The sequence below is a fragment of the Magallana gigas genome, chromosome 2 (assembly GCF_963853765.1).
Source record: "Magallana gigas chromosome 2, xbMagGiga1.1, whole genome shotgun sequence".
Lineage (NCBI taxonomy): Eukaryota > Metazoa > Mollusca > Bivalvia > Ostreida > Ostreidae > Magallana > Magallana gigas.
In genome coordinates, this window is record NC_088854.1 from 8539230 (window position 1) to 8555369 (window position 16140).

A 16140-nucleotide genomic window follows, 5' to 3' on the forward strand; every position below is an offset into this window, starting at 1 on the left:
TATTGTAGCAGTGCAGTAAGAACCACCCCCCCCCCCCCACAAAGAGAAAAGAAAAGAGAGAGAGACTTTAAAATGTCGTTTCATGAGTCTGGATCTATCTTTTCATACCTTTTCATATACTAGAATCCATTGTATTCCCGCTACAAAGAAACAAAGCGTTCAGAAGTATTTTTAAACTTATTTTATGTATGAAACTCGAAAAATAACATTTTAGATTAAATGTCTAGCCTATTTGTAAATTATGTTACGCGCATCAAAGAAATATAAAATAATTAAAAGAAAACATTTAAAAACATTGATTTTTTTTTAATAAAATAGAAAAAATATAAGCTACAGCAGATTTGTCCTGACTGATGCAGTGATGCGGTAGGAAAATGTAGGAAATTTCAGAAATAAGAAAAGATCCGTCAAACGTTTTATGAGTAAAATGCCGGACTTGGATCTTAATTGGTGCCTAGGAATTTTGTTGGTCCTTCTAAACGGTTTGCCATCAATCATCCGAAACTTGCTACAGACTTAATCAGCGCAGTGTTTACCGAAGGAAGCATTTTACACAAACGTGGTTAAGAATGGTCAAGATTAATAAATATTGATCAACAACTTGTCGAGAAATCACTGAACATAACTTTTTTATGGCCTTCGCTCTCTCTGGTCAGCGTCTCTCCATCTAATAAAAGTGAGTACATTTACCATCAATCATCTTGTATCAAATTATTTTCTGAAGAAAAATCGACCTTTAAAAGCTTAATTTCAAGATTTCTTGTCCTCAGCGTATATTTATGACGAATAACGTTGTCAGATAACTATTTCACCATTTACTTTATTTTTTACGCAATATACAGCCAAATTCTAATGTAGTTGTAATGACTATGTAATTTTTAATCTCAACACTCCACGAAAAGATAATAGAGAATAAATAGGATATAATAAGAAACTATTTTCAGCCAACAGTTTTTAGTAACCGTCGAATAACAAATGCAAATACATTGAGTGCAAAAGAGGAAGGCACATACTAACCATATATTAATGCTAGCCAGACATTATAGTTTTGTGTAGAGTAATACATTCTACATAACATTAAAAATGGCGGTAATATGTGACTTTGTATACCAGTATTAAACTAGACACATTCTTGCGATATAGTTAAGGGTTATTTTTTGCGCTTGTCTTAAAGGGGCATGGTTTTGATTTTGGTCAAATTCTGCTTTTCTGTATATAATATTAATTACAATGCTTTAGAAATGCATTTCTAATGATCAAATGGAATTTGAGAGTCATTCGTGGAGTTATATGCCGGTATATGCAAGATACAGGGCTCACAATCCTTTGTTATGTAAACAAAGCTTGTTCGCTGTTTTTATTTACAGGTTCAATATACCCGTAACAATTTTTTTCAAGCTGATTTGTCGATCTTTTTTTTATTCATTTTAAGCACAAATAAACAGTTTCTAACGTTTAACATATTCATTTTAGGTCTAAAACTGGAATTTTTACTTCAACAATAAAAATGTAAACAAACGCTTTGTTTACACATCAAAGAGTTTCAAACTCTGTAACCGGTTTATAACTTAATAAATGACACTCAAATTTCGGTTGCCTGTTAAAGATGCCTTACCAAAGCATTGTAAAGTTTAAAATCGGAAAAATATTTTTTGACCAAAATCGTGACCATGCCCCTTTAAAGATGGTTTCAATCTTAATAAAAAATACAAATGCTTTCTCTTCTTCATCAGCAAGTATCAATACAATCAAACTAAGAAAACATGCATGGTAAATTATTAATACTTATAAGAGTAACACAAAAGAATTTTAAAATACGGTTCATCAATGGCCAATGACGTTTCACATTTTAGCGGTTATGAACGATGAGTTCTCAGGCGTGAAATCTGACTTGTTTAGATTTTCTTGTGACGTATCAGTGATTCCTTTCAATCTAACTACTTTAAAAACGAAACCTTTCTCCTCTTACGGACAACAATATTATGAAAAAAACACCTGGATGAAATGCCTGATTTTAATTTCATTTGGAAATATTTTTGGTGCACAACGGTTTCGTAGAATACGGAGAGTCAAATTTAAAGTGTATCGGAAGAAAAGCAACCCCTGTTGATTCAGCAGTAGGACCCCAATCAGTGTATCGAGTGATGGGCAACACAACATGAGGATGAATTATTTGCTTGGATTGTATTTAAGGTACATGTATAACTTTGTACTTAACGCAAACGTCAATAAATTATCATAACATTCAGAACTACATGGCATGTCACATTTTGCAATATTTGATCTTTTATAATGGTATTGTACGAGTATATTCACTTTTAATTTTTTTTGTATTAATTAATTTTTCATCTGTATTTTATCATTTCATTTGTATTGAATAATTTTCCATTTGTATTATATACTTTCTATTTATATTGCCTGTTTTTTGTGCTTTGTGCTGTTATGCCAATGAATTAAGAAAGTTGCCAATGAGTAAATGTAATCATCAAACAAAGAAGATCACGTGACTAGAACCCGTCTGAGGAAGATTGTTAGAAATCCTTGTTTGAAGTGACATGGTGATTGCATTTACCTGGATTTTACAAACATTACCATCTAACTTCTCTTGTATAACCACGGTTCACATCCTCGGCATCTTAGATTTTTTGAAAACAATCACACAAGAATTAGTGGATTTAATAAGAAGAAGGGAGAAATATCTTAATTAAATGCAAATATAACGGCCTATTTTTGATGGAATGGCAGTAAACTATATCACGACGTTTTCTGGAGATCAACTTACCTCATGTATATTTATCATAAAACTTTAATGTGCATTACGTTTGGTTTTGGTTTTATGTAGTGATGAATAGTGTATATAATAATACCATATATATATATATATATATATATATATATATATATATATATATATATATATATATATATATATATATATAGAAAATTTGAAAAACGAAAGACAACACAGAGTAAAACGTTATATATAAAACCGGACACTGCGATATTTTTTGGATTTAACTATATATATATATATATATATATATATATATATATATATATATATATATATATATATATATATATATATATATATATATATATATATATATTACTTATGCATTGCTTTTAAAATGGTTAAATGCATTGTATATCGATAATGGTTCGTTTGAATTTTTTGCAAATAAACTAGTATATACTAATAGTATACCATAAATCAAGATGTAGAATCGACCAGGAGAAGACATAGAAGAACGTTAAAATAATTCGACATCGAATGACAGGTTAAGGTAAGTTTATGGGACCACTCCTTGGTAACTGTGAGAGGTAATATCTACATAGATGTATTTTACTGTTATGAATAAAATTGCAGAGAGAGTCAAATTCGAGTTTTCAGATATATTTCATTTATCTAATATACATATTCTTTGAATTAGAAATTTCTATATTTTCAATTTTTCTTAAATATAACTTAATTCTACTTTATTGTTGTCAAATGACATTTTTTTAATTCTTAGAGTATTTCTTCCTTAAAAAGTTCACATTTTGAAATTGACACGGGCGTACATTTTAGAGTTACTTTTCTTTACAGATATTTATATTGGTATTCAGTGGTAAAAGAAGAATAAAATGAAAAATCTTTGCCTCTTTCCATTTTGTCATATTTTGATCAAACACAATTTACAATGAAAAAGAATCATTATTATAAGTTTTACAATGACTCTTGGATTTTGTGTGATTTTCTCTCTGAAAACACTTGATAAATGTCAATTTCTTTGTTAATATTCGCACTGACCCAATGAGTCGAAAATCCTCGAATGTCCCATGCATTACAAGACATCTGATTGGTCATGTCGTAAATTTTGACTTTTGCATGGGTGTAAATACAAACTTTACAACATAGTTGTGTTGTGAATTTTTGATTCACATGGTGAGTGAATAAAAATTTACAACATAGTTGTGCTATAATTTTTTTAATTTACTTCATGATATAATAAATATAAGATTTACGACATGACAAAAATGTTGTAAATTTTGTATTTACGCCCACCCAGTAAATTCAAAATTTAAAATATGACAGATTGATAAAATGCCAATTTAATTATAAATAGAGAGGGGTTACTCAACTCAATAGACTGATACGTAAGTAAAAAAAAACTATATAATAAAAGTTAGATTATATTTTTTAACTAAAAGAGACAAGGATCAAGATTTTAATTCTCCTACAGATGGCATGCTACGCACCTTTGGACAAGGTAACAAAATAAAGCTAAACTGTTCAAAGGCTTAAATGCCCGAATGACGACGCTTGACAACAGACAAACGTGGATACAATGGGTCCCCTTCATCAAAACTTTTTGACAACGGAATGCTATTTAATAAAAAAAAAAGATACCATAGAATGTAATTAACATAAACAGTAATCAATGTTCTTTTTAACAAAGTTAAACAAGTCTGTTTAACAAACACTTGGTATTTATGTCTTAACGTCATTTTTCTTTTTTGCATCTGCATATCTTGAGCTCATTACAGGCAATTAACACGCAAACAGTTTCTTTTCAATCATTTTGATAATCATGTGCAAACATGTAGTAAATCCAAAATGTAATGTTAAAAATGGCGAATGAGATTGGGAAGGCAAATCGCGCAACCCTGTCGATAGTCCGTGCTCTCTTCAGGTAGTCCATTTCTCTCGCTCCGATAGTCTTCCGGACGTCTATGCAACGTGCTGGGGTCACGCCCTGGGAGAGGACCAGAGGGTTGGAGGCCTGTATCTACAAAACATAGAATGGTGTGATGAAAAACATTCACTCCGCAATTATGTGTGCCGTATTATTGTTTTTGATTACGTTAACTGGAATTCATGTATCTAAAGGGAGTTTGGAGTGTAGCAACACTGTTATTATGTAATTCTCTATAATCTTGGCTACGATCTCTCAGAAGTTGATGTATCTAATTGTCTGTACTAATTACCGTCAACAGGGTTTCTTTTGATGCAGATTTTTGATGACGCCGTGTTTGAACGTTGATATAAGCATACTCCAACAAAGCGGTGAACACGAACACAAGACAGGCGGAATTCCACACGTCTATCGCCTTAATGTAAGACACACGGGGTAAAGACGCCCGTATCCCAGCACTCTGTGTAGTAATGGTGAGCACTGTCAACACGCCCAAGGAAATTCGGGCGGGAATGGCGTCCACGTGTATCCAGAAAGACACCCACGACAGGATGACGATAAGGATGCTGGGAACAAAGACCTGTGCCATGTAGTAGCCGATGTTGCGTTGAAGGTGCAGAGTGGTTGATAAACAAGTAAAGGTTGCCTCTGAAATCAAACCATATTTTCCAAATGATATGTGCACATGAAGTTAGGGAAAAAGTAAAATGTACACAGAGTCTTTATATTTGCTTAAACTATATTACTGAAAAATTTACTCCATGTAAATAAGGTACCCACCGGAGCCATATTTGAATGTTCGGGTACACTTGCTGATGGCGGGACTCTTTCTGAAGTAGAACTGCGGCATTTCCACATCGTCCACCTGAACTGCATCCACAGACTTCCAGTTAAAAAGCACATTCTCTTCAGTGTAGCCATCTACAACAGCACGAGGCTATTTACGTCAAAATGATAGAAAACTACCCAAAATATCTTAGGGCTTACAAAATCCCAAACTTTGAATCTACATGTAAGAAGATCAGATCCGTGACAGAAAAAACCCATTAATTATATTAGTGAAACTTTTGGCGAAGTTATATTTTTAAATTCGATATTCAAAATTTGAAACACATATTAAACATGTGTAAATTGAGAACTTTGTTCTGTGGATTATAACTTTAAAAACTGTATCTCTCGAAACCCCCATCACCTTAAAAATACGTAGGGAAATGTTTTTGTTAACATATTTTGGTGCTTGTCAATCAGTTTCCTGTATAGAAAGACTTACAGGTTTCTATGTAGATTGGACAGTTTTGCTCGTCCATGGGATAATTGTACAAATTCATCCGACAAGTCAGTGTTAAAGACAACCTGCAAAAATATTTAATGTGAAAGCATGATCAAAGTCAGATAAAATTATCAAATAGTCAGTTTAACCATTAAAATAATTTTTTTTCAACAAAGTAAGAAGTAAACTACACCGGAAATGAAAAAAACCCTGAAGCCTCAGCACCGTTGATTTTAAAAAATTTACATTTTCCAGAGTCTTTGTGATAACACTACGAATCGGTTTTGTAATGTATTGTATACATTTCATCAATATCTATTTAAATATTTCATCTCACAATAGCTGAAAATTATATAAATATATTAAGTAAGAAAAAATCTTTCTTTGAATGGTGATCACATACTATCGGACGTGATCAAACCTTTCAGAAAGCCCTCCGGGCTTTATTGGACTTGGTCACCCGGACCTGATTTGATCACCTCATAAAACTCAAAGATTGAGTATTTATTCATTCCTTAAAGAAACCCACCTAATACTGTAAAAAACGGTGCCATTTCTGCTTATATGAAGTAGCCTGTTCGGAACCGTAACGACGTGAAAATGAGCCTCTTTCTCATTTGGGAAGTAGGTATCGGGGACCCATACGTCCGCCATCATTCTCTGATCCAGCTCAAGGTTGCTGAAATTACTCAGGTGCTCGTAATTCAGGCGTGGATCTACCCACGTCTGTCTAAGGAACGTCTCCATTGAAAGATCCTTCATAAGAATTTAAATACAGTGTAAATTCTACATATCTAGTGTATTTGTCTCTACTATAATAACGTCTGTATCTGGCCAAAGAATGTGTCTCGATTGACTGTAAATGACAGATAAAGCATTTCGCAATGTACATGTAATTAAGCAATTAGATTATGGTTTATCAAAGTAGTGTGTAATTCTTAAGCAGTTATTTTCTGTCTAATGTTTGTATGTATGTTATCTCCATGCCTTATATCTCTGTTCCTTTTCTTAAATATTCAGAATCGACTGTCAAAATAACAATATGTCTAGTATATCTATTGGTCATTATTGGGCTACATCTCCAGGGGCCGATTATTCATTTCTCGGTCTTTCAACCTTATCAAAAGTCATCAATCATAGTATTTGCAACAAAACATGTCCGTCTTACCATTGCCATTTCGTTGATGGAATTAATGCTGAGGATATATAGCTGCAAAGTGACGTTTGTAGCTCGATCTACAATAAGCAAATATCTTTATTAGAGGTAGTTAAACAATGTACATGTATTGTAAAACATTTGTTTTGTCATGTTTTACCTCTCACTTGTGTTATGGACACTGAGATAAATCATATAAACTAGTGCATAAAAATTTAAAAAAAAGATGGACAATCGGTTTCAACGTTGGAGTTTACGCTAACTATAAAAAAGGTAAACTTTATCTTAGAAACCGATGCCTGTATGATTAACAGTTCGAAGCATTCAACGCATAAGGTTGATATTATCAGTTGGAAAGGAGATCACAATTTCGTATGGCTGAAGAACATCATTTATGTCAGTTCATTTCATCATACGTGAAAACGCTTCCCAATGTTCAATAATGATGTATAGGGCTGACTCCGCAGCTGCTGCACGCCAATCTTGATAAGAAATGACCGGAGAACACGGAAGCCACTTAGCACCAATGGAATTTATTTACCTCAAGTTCATTACAAAAGCAGAGAGTATAATTGTACATGAAATACAGAAAACTGCCAATATAGTAGCAACAATATTTGGCCATTAAATAGACTGCGTTCATCTCTCGAATAATTGTATTGAGTCGGATACAGCTATTTTTGAGATGGTAATATGTGAAGTTATTATAAACACCAATACCAGAACCTAGATGAATTCATCTGAAAGGCTTGATACCTGGTTATTGTGTCATAATACTCTTTTTTGATACGTACCTTCTTCATAATTTGGGGCAATTCTTGCGTCATATCTGGATGCATTTAGCAAATGATTTAGTATTTCTCTCCTAAAACAAAAGAAAGTTACAACAAGATAATGCAAATGAGCTTATGATTTAATGAATTTTAATGTGAAAGCGTGAATGTTATGTCGTACAGAGAAATATTCACCAAAGCTGTATGAAACCATGTATGTAAAAGCACAAATTACACATTAACCTTTTGTTACGCTATTAGAGGGGTAATTATAAACACGTTTACATAAAACATCAAACCTATTTCCATCTGATGTTAATAATTATGCTGTTGTTTTTGTCACATTTGTGTGTTATGGTATATAAATTGTTTTGAATATTTAAAAACCCTATGGAAATTAAAAACATTATAGATGAAATAAAAAGATATGAACAATCTTTTCAACTCCTATTCATTCCTTCAGGTCACTTTCATAGTTATAGCACAGTATTTTGAGAAGTTTTGGTTAAAAGATTGTTTTACCATAAGCAAAATCTATAGAGAAATTGCTGCAAATGAAAATGATGGGTATTTTTGTTGCGACATCTGCTCTTTGACAAACTCTTTTCTCCATAGGAAACAATTGTCAAAAAATCCTCGGGTGAAAATTACACTTTTACATTCCCTGACTGAAGAAAGAATCTTGGAAGTATTACCACTTTTGATATGGCTCCTTAGTGTTAAATCTAGGATTTGAAAAGGGCATGTTAAATAATGGTAAAAAGGGCACTTTTCTCCGCGGTAAATATTATAAAACCTTGTAAGGGGCACCTTTTTCTACAGTAATATTATAAATCATTAATCCTTGAAACAAGCGTATTATAAGGAAAATTTTGCATCGTAATCAAGTGTGACCTCGAGATCTGTAATGAAACGAGATAATTGAACAATAAATGATTTGCTTTTGCATTCACATTAGTCTTATTCACTATTTTATTTTCTGAATCAGTCTTTTTTCTTTTCTTAAATTGATTTACATTCATTTATATCCTTTAAATTAGTCAAGGCATTGGTTTGACGAGTTTTAAAGTATAATGCATTAAGAATTCTTTATTTCATTTAGGCTTTATGTAATGTGTGAACTTTAACATATCTGTATCCAGTAATGAATCATAGGACATGTATAATGTAGACAATATTATCTTTTGAGAAGTGGACAGGCATAGCATTGATGTAGTCCTTTTTGATTGACGTGTTCTTAAGTATCATAGGAGATAATACGCCTTAAATGGCACTCGCTTGATGTGAATTGTATCTGATTTTATACAATTGTTTATTTGGTATTATGACTAAAACATCAAATTAAATAAACATTTGTGGGAAGACAATATTCTTATTTGCAAACGCTAGGAAGTCTTCCTACTTGTAAACACTAGGAAGTCTTTCTATTTGTAAACTCTAGACAATCTTCATATTTGTAAACGCTAAGAAAGCTTCTTATTTGTAAACTCTAGGAAGTCTTACTATTTCTCTATGCAATCTTCCTATTTGTAAACTTTAAGAAAACTTCTGATTTGTAAACGTGCTAAAAATTTTAAACCCACAAATGGATACCAAAGTTCCTTGACAGTTCCTTTAGCTGAAACCAGAAGGGGGGGGGGGGGGGTCGTATTAAAAAAATTAAATCGCTAGTCGCAAATAGTACTAACTTATAACTTACTATCTTATGAAAAGTATTTGTATGGTATTTGTACTACAATGGAAATTCAACACAAGGTATATAATTGTATAGAATAACATAGGTCGTTCTTGAAAACACTGAGGCAGTAGTCAGAGAATCAGAACTGACCACCGTACCTTGTTATGCTTGTCGGGTTGTCTGTTTTTCTTGTACATGTGTGTGATATATTTCTGTTTAAGTTCTGTAAAACAGCATTTGCTAAGATCAGTTCCATCTGTAAAAACATGGCTGTTATATGTATGCACTTTGTGAGGTTAACTATTGTAAAGAATAGATCTACACCTGAGGTCAGTTGCAGAAATAAAGCTCTAATTATCAACTTACCTGACCGAAAATACTTTTCTAATAACAGTTCAATGACATTTTTCTGAAAAAAATAATATAAGGCTCGGAGTCTTTTCTTTAGCATCATAGATGAGAGAGAATATTTTCTGTAAATAATCTCTCCGAGACGGCCAGGAAATAGTGTAAAGCTATGTCATTCTGACAAGGATAGTGGTTGCATCTGTAACTCGGCAGATATGCATGTAATACAGCAAAAATATATAAACAAAAGCGTAATTTTTCATCATTAAGGTCTTCCGTTTCCAACGGAAGACCTTATAGTTTTCGTACTGTTTCTTCTTATTTTTTTTTCCAAATTTTGTGCACGAGATTTCTCGAAAACTGTTCGACCGATTTCAACTATTTTTTCACAGAAGATGGGACTTGATGTAAACTTAATACATTTTTGAGATTTTTCCTGTCGTCACTTCCGGTACCGATTTATCGGCCATTTTGTACATTTTTACGACCTATTTTGTGCAGAGCTGATCTCAGAAACTATCAGAGATATGACTATGAAATTTTCAGGATAGGTAGTCTATAGTTTGAAGTTGTGCACTATTATGTTGTTTTACGCCAGTGGCGCCATTTCTTGGAGCTCGCCTGGGCACGAAAATCGGGTACGTATTTTTATTCAAACTTTTCATACGTTTTCATCTGTATCTTTTTATCAGTTGATATTTTGTTAAGACATATATAACACAAGTGGTAGAGAATTTTAAGTTCTTTCCAACAAAATCAAGAAAAAGGGGCTGGCCCCTTAAATTAGGGGCCAAGACACTCGTAAACTCTATTACAAATAACTTAAAAATGATATAGATTGTGTAATGCATTATAGAAGCAAAGTTGTTGATCGTAACAATATCTATCAGAAAAAATCATTGCCACGCCCATTTATTACGTAATTAGGGATTTTTAGGGGCCAAAGAACCTAAACTTTGACGCGATATATCTAGAGAAGTAAACATATTTTGTTACACATCATAGAAGAGAAAATGTTTGCATTGATGATTTAAATCGATTCCACTTATCAAAACACTAATGTCTGTCCCCATTAGGGATCTACAGGGCTGGCCTCTAAAATATTCAATCATTTTTATCTCAAAAATGAGCAAAAATGTTAGATGGGAGTAAGAACAAAAAATGTTAGTATTCGTGAGACCTTTTCAACAAAATCAAGAAAAAGGTGCTGGTCCCTTAAATTAGGGGCCAATACACTCATAAACTATATTACAAATAACTTAAAAACGATCAAGTTTTTGTAATGCATTATAGAAGCAAAGTTGTTGAGCGTAACAATATCTATCAGGTAAAATTATTGCCACACCCATTTATTACGTAATTAGGGATTTTTAGGAGCCAATGTACTTAAACTTAGACGCGATATATCTAGAGAAGGAGACATATTTTGTTAAGCATTGTAGAAGAGCGATATATCTAGAGAAGGAGACATATTTTGTTAAGCATTGTAGAAGAGAAAATGTCTGCACTGATGTTTCTAATCGATTCCACTAATCAAAAGACCAATTTTTGTCCCCATTAAAGATCTAGAAGGCTGGCCCCTAAAATATTCAATCATTTGTTGTATCTCAAAAATGATCAACAACTTTAGATAGGTGTAAGAACAAAAAATGTTAGCATTCGTGGGACCTTTTGGATGAACTCAAGAAAAAGGGGCTGGCCCCTTAAATTAGGGGTCAAGACACTCGTAAAGTCTTTTACATATACGATTAAAAACGATCAATATTTTGTAATGCATTACAGAAGCAAAGTTGCTGATCGTAGCAATATCAGTTTGTAAAACGCATTGCCACACCCATTGATGACGTAATTAGAGATTTTAGGGGACTAAAATCTTAAATCTTTAATGTGCTGTATGTGAAAAAGCAAAACACTTTGTTAAGCTTTTGAAAGGATAATGACAATCGTATACATTATCTGAAAGGGATGGGTTGAGTGGAAATTATGAAATTTCATTGATATTATAATCGTATCGTTTAAAAAATTTAACGGAAGACCTACTCGTTACTCGTAACGAGATCGGTATCTAGTTAATTCTATTTTCACTTTTTGATTCCTGACAAGTGTGTAATTTCTTTTACATGATTAAAATTATCTTGCAAATTTTCTTCCTTTGCAAACTTTAAATAATATCATAATGCAAAAGCCCATGTTAGTAAATGAAGTAGAAACGTTATATAAATAAAATGAAAAATATTCCCAGTAAACAATAAAATTAAACCAACCCTCAATCAACTCAGTAACGAATGCCACATGATAAAAAGGTACTCACCTCGCTAATTCACAGAGACACAGAGAAGAATACCAGTACAAACTGAGAACCACTAGTACACATCTCATAGCCTTATATCCTGTAATGCTGGCCACGAAAGCCAGCCCAGAGTACCACCGACATTAAGACAAAATCTCTGTAGCTCAGTAACTTGAGCACACGCGCGGTGCTAATATATACTATTGATCTACAAATCTCACCAAACCACAGCACCCAGAAACCAAATACTCATTAAGACAATAGGTAGTTAGATATAAAATATCGGCAACGGTACAATGAGACTTCATTAATTGCCTTGATCTTATTGATTAGGGCAACATAATTGCACTTTATTCTCTTGTTTTGGCAAATGAGAAACTATGAAACGTGGTAATTGATAACTACAAGCAAATATTTGCAAACATTAATTTCATAAGTTTCTATTGACCCTAGTTACAAATTATTAATACCCACCTGCTTTAATTTTGACGTAGGAACAAAAGTTGTTTTACTGGGTACACATTGATTTATATCTTCCTGAGATAAGAGAGTGTTTTCATTCCAATTCCCTTACTAGCATTTAGTGACTAATTCCTATATTAAATTTGCCCATTGGTTTCGATGTGTTTTGGGCGCTGAAAGTGATCTACCATATTAGGGAAATATAATTCATTTTATTATATACAATAAATATGAAACAAACCACATGTATCAAACATTAATAAATATATATGAATAAACATTGATGTATAGAAAACACTGTAATCTACGACGCCTGTCAAAATTCATGGCAGTAGTAAATGCAGCAATAATTTAAGTTATTCTGTTTAAAGTTTATTATACTGTTTTATATCGCCTTTATATAAATTATGTTTCTTGCCATATCGTACCACGCATCATTGTGTTGTTTTTGTTATTGTTAAGGTTGAACCCTGTTGTACAGCGACCCCGCAGATGTTGTAAATATTAATTGTTCTGAACACGGTGGCCAATAACTGCCAGGCAGCAAACTGATACGTTTAAAATATCGCGTTTTTATTCATACCATTATGAACAGGTACATATCCAATCAAAATTTGATCAACATATCTAATATCAGGGTGTTGATAACTGTCAAATTAGTTGGTATACTACCTCATGCATCAGGTACAATAGGGTTTAATCATTTAAAGCATAATGCTAGGCATCTTCATTTTCAGCCAGTTTAGACCTCGAAACTTTGACAAACTTTTTAACGTTTTAACGTTTTGCCCTTATACCTTGAACGGTAAGTGTGCACGAGTATATTAAAATAAGTGTATTAGATCATTGCAGATATTATGCTGTAGTCACACTTTACTATGGTGCATACTACATGTATTGAAGGGGGAGTACGGAGGGGTTTAGTATTGCTAGGAGTCTTTGTATTAAAACTAGTTTTCATGTGAGATCGCTGGAATATACAACTGGACATAACCATCCATGGAAAGGCGATCGCCGATCGTAGACGAAAATAGCTGATATGTCGACAAAGAAGGAACAGCCAGCCTCGCTATAAATGTTGATTGATCTCAAGCAGACGAAATCGTGAGAAGACGCTTAATTTTCTATTTCGTGAATCAAATAATGTGTTTCGTTCATTTTTGAAGGTTAAACTTTCAAGTTTTTATATTCACAAGTTTGCATTTTCTTTGCTGACAATAAAACGGACACAACTTTACATTTTGTTGACAGTGTTTATCTTGGAAATACCCGTTCTATAAATAGTGTTAGACCTGATCAGTTGAGAAAAGTTGATCCGGCAAAATTTTATTGATGCAGGTATCAAAGAAATTTTTCAACCAATCAGAAGCGCCGATATCTCATCAAACGAATAAATATTAAATGATTACTGAATGAAGTTAATACATTTTCTAAAGTAAATAAAAGTTTGCAAAAAAAGCAAAATATTTCCTCCAGAGTAGATTGAAATTGATAACAGCTTTAAAACCTTTACAATAACTAGAAAGTTGATGTTACATCATAAAGGACTATATATGGTTTGAGCCTAAAATGGCCCCCTTAAATGAACATTGTCACTTTACTGTAATTCTTTGTTTTATTTGAACAAATATACATTTGAAGTTTTTTCATAATATTATTTTTGATTTTAGTGCCCACAATTTAAAAATATGGCATCATAAAGTTTACCTTATCCCGCCATTTTCGCATTTTTAGCATAAAACGACTTGTTTTGAAGCAGTTTTTCTTTAAGGAAATATTGAGCGACTGCTTGAACAAACAAAATATTTTCACCAAAGATTTATCTCTTCAGTACTTATTTAAGTGACAAAAAGTTCGTTCTTGTTCAAAGAGTCGCTCTATATTTCCGATTCGAAAAAAGATACGAAAAATGTCAATTTTTGACTGATTTGATTGAATTTTAAGAATAGCGTCACTTCTGACGTCATATACTGCCAGTGAGTGCATATAAATCAAATAAATTGGTGAAAAACATATTTTATGTCACTTCCTTTATAAAATTACACAACAAATGAATGTACCCGAATCACTTTAAAATTAGCGAATTATGAGGGCCAAATTTGACTAATATCATATAATTATAGTTCTTTGAAATGTTGAATTGATATTAAACTTGTTAAAACTGAACATTTCACTAACTTTATGATCGATACAACGACATTGTTTTCAAACGCAGTCTTTCCTTAGGGACGTGTTTTTATAAACACGTTCAGCCATAACGTAAAGAGATGAACTGACAACGGGTTTCTCCTCCCAATCATTACAATGAATACACTCCAGACAGGAAATACTTTTTTCTCAAACAATGTCCTCGAAGACCCAGGTGCGAGCTTACTTGGTACTGATTTAATTTGTTTACATGAATCATATTTACGATGATTCAGCTCTCATCATTATTTTCAGTCCTCACGTGCTTGCTTCTCGTGTTGATAAGAAATATGATTTCTTTCGTTTGAGGGACGAATTAGACAGAAATCAATTTCTACTTGGTATAATAATGAATTAATTATCCGGATATATAAGGTTTTCATTCGAATACCTGTTTGTGTCACCTGGTTCTTAAGAACCGGTTTATTAGCAAGGCTATATAAAGAATTGCCCAGGTGTTAAATACCAGTTTAGGACGACACGTACAGCGGAAAGTTTAAATTTTCAGAACTGTTTCATTAAATAGATAAATCATGTGATCCAACTTTATGCCATAATTATGTGTGTGTACATTTAATATGCCAAATATTAAATAGCTGCAGCGTGTCGTTGCTAATTCCACACAATGTGTTGTTATTTACTAGTATCATAGTTTTCAGCTTTCATTTGGAAAGTAATGAATGGATTTAAAGGAGAATGTGTTGGCGGCATTGCTGTTCCGCTCCTGATAGTTAGTTTTAAACTCCAAATTGTTTAAGAGTAAGAAGCAGTGGGGAAAATAGCGGTGTCTTGTAATTTTTGAATTCATCGGGTGGCAGTTAATACAAAATTTAAACATAACAGTTTCAACAAAGAAATCAACGCAAAAACATATATATATATATATATATATATATATATATATATATATATATATATATATATATGATATTAGTCAAATTTGGCCCACATAGTTTGCCTTTTTAAAAAAGTGTTTCAGGTACATCAATTTGTTGTGTTATTTCTTGGAAGAGTTGACAAAAATTATGTTTTTCACCTATTTATTTTGATTTAATGAACTTACTGGCAGTATATGACGTAATAAGTGACACTATTTTTATAATTAAATCAAAATTTGAGTTGACAAAAAATATGTTCTTCAATTTAATTTAATTAATTTATATGCACTTACTGGTAGTATATGACGTAATAAGTGACACTAGTTTACTAATCAAATAAAAATCAATCAAAAATTAATTTATTTTTTTTTATCTATTTGGGAAATATCGAGCGACTCTTTGAGCAAGGAAGGATTTTT

The 16140-nt window shown here is 32.4% G+C and overlaps 1 protein-coding gene across 2 annotated transcripts; it reads right to left on the bottom strand.

Annotated features, from left to right (window-relative positions):
• Positions 1-4197: 4197 nt before the first annotated feature.
• On the bottom strand, positions 4198-12448 carry LOC105327474 (glycine receptor subunit alpha-1). 2 transcript variants are annotated; one of them, XM_066074850.1, is made up of 9 exons: positions 12216-12356; positions 9715-9779; positions 7900-7970; positions 7118-7185; positions 6479-6705; positions 5950-6032; positions 5460-5600; positions 4972-5327; positions 4198-4772 (listed from the first exon to the last, which is right to left on the bottom strand). In XM_066074850.1, the coding sequence occupies exons 4-9, from the start codon at positions 7124-7126 to the stop codon at positions 4557-4559; spliced, it is 1032 nt and encodes a 343-aa protein (XP_065930922.1). In that variant the 5' UTR covers positions 7127-7185; positions 7900-7970; positions 9715-9779; positions 12216-12356; the 3' UTR covers positions 4198-4556. The 2 variants fall into 2 exon arrangements, with proteins under 2 accessions (XP_065930922.1, XP_011426279.1); XM_011427977.4 differs by lacking the exon at positions 9715-9779 and having other exon boundaries at positions 12216-12448.
• Between the last annotated feature and the right edge of the window lie 3692 nt (positions 12449-16140).

Excerpts from the sequence above, each read along its gene's own strand:
- LOC105327474 (XM_011427977.4), bottom strand. The coding sequence starts at position 12,283 with ATGAGATGTGTACTAGTGGTTCTCAGTTTGTACTGGTATTCTTCTCTG. Across the intron at positions 6,033-6,478 it reads ACCGTTTTTTACAGTATTAG|GTTGTCTTTAACACTGACTT; the intron begins GTGGGTTTCTTT and ends ATATTTTTGCAG. Across the intron at positions 5,601-5,949 it reads TCCAATCTACATAGAAACCT|ATGGCTACACTGAAGAGAAT; the intron begins GTAAGTCTTTCT and ends GTGCTGTTGTAG.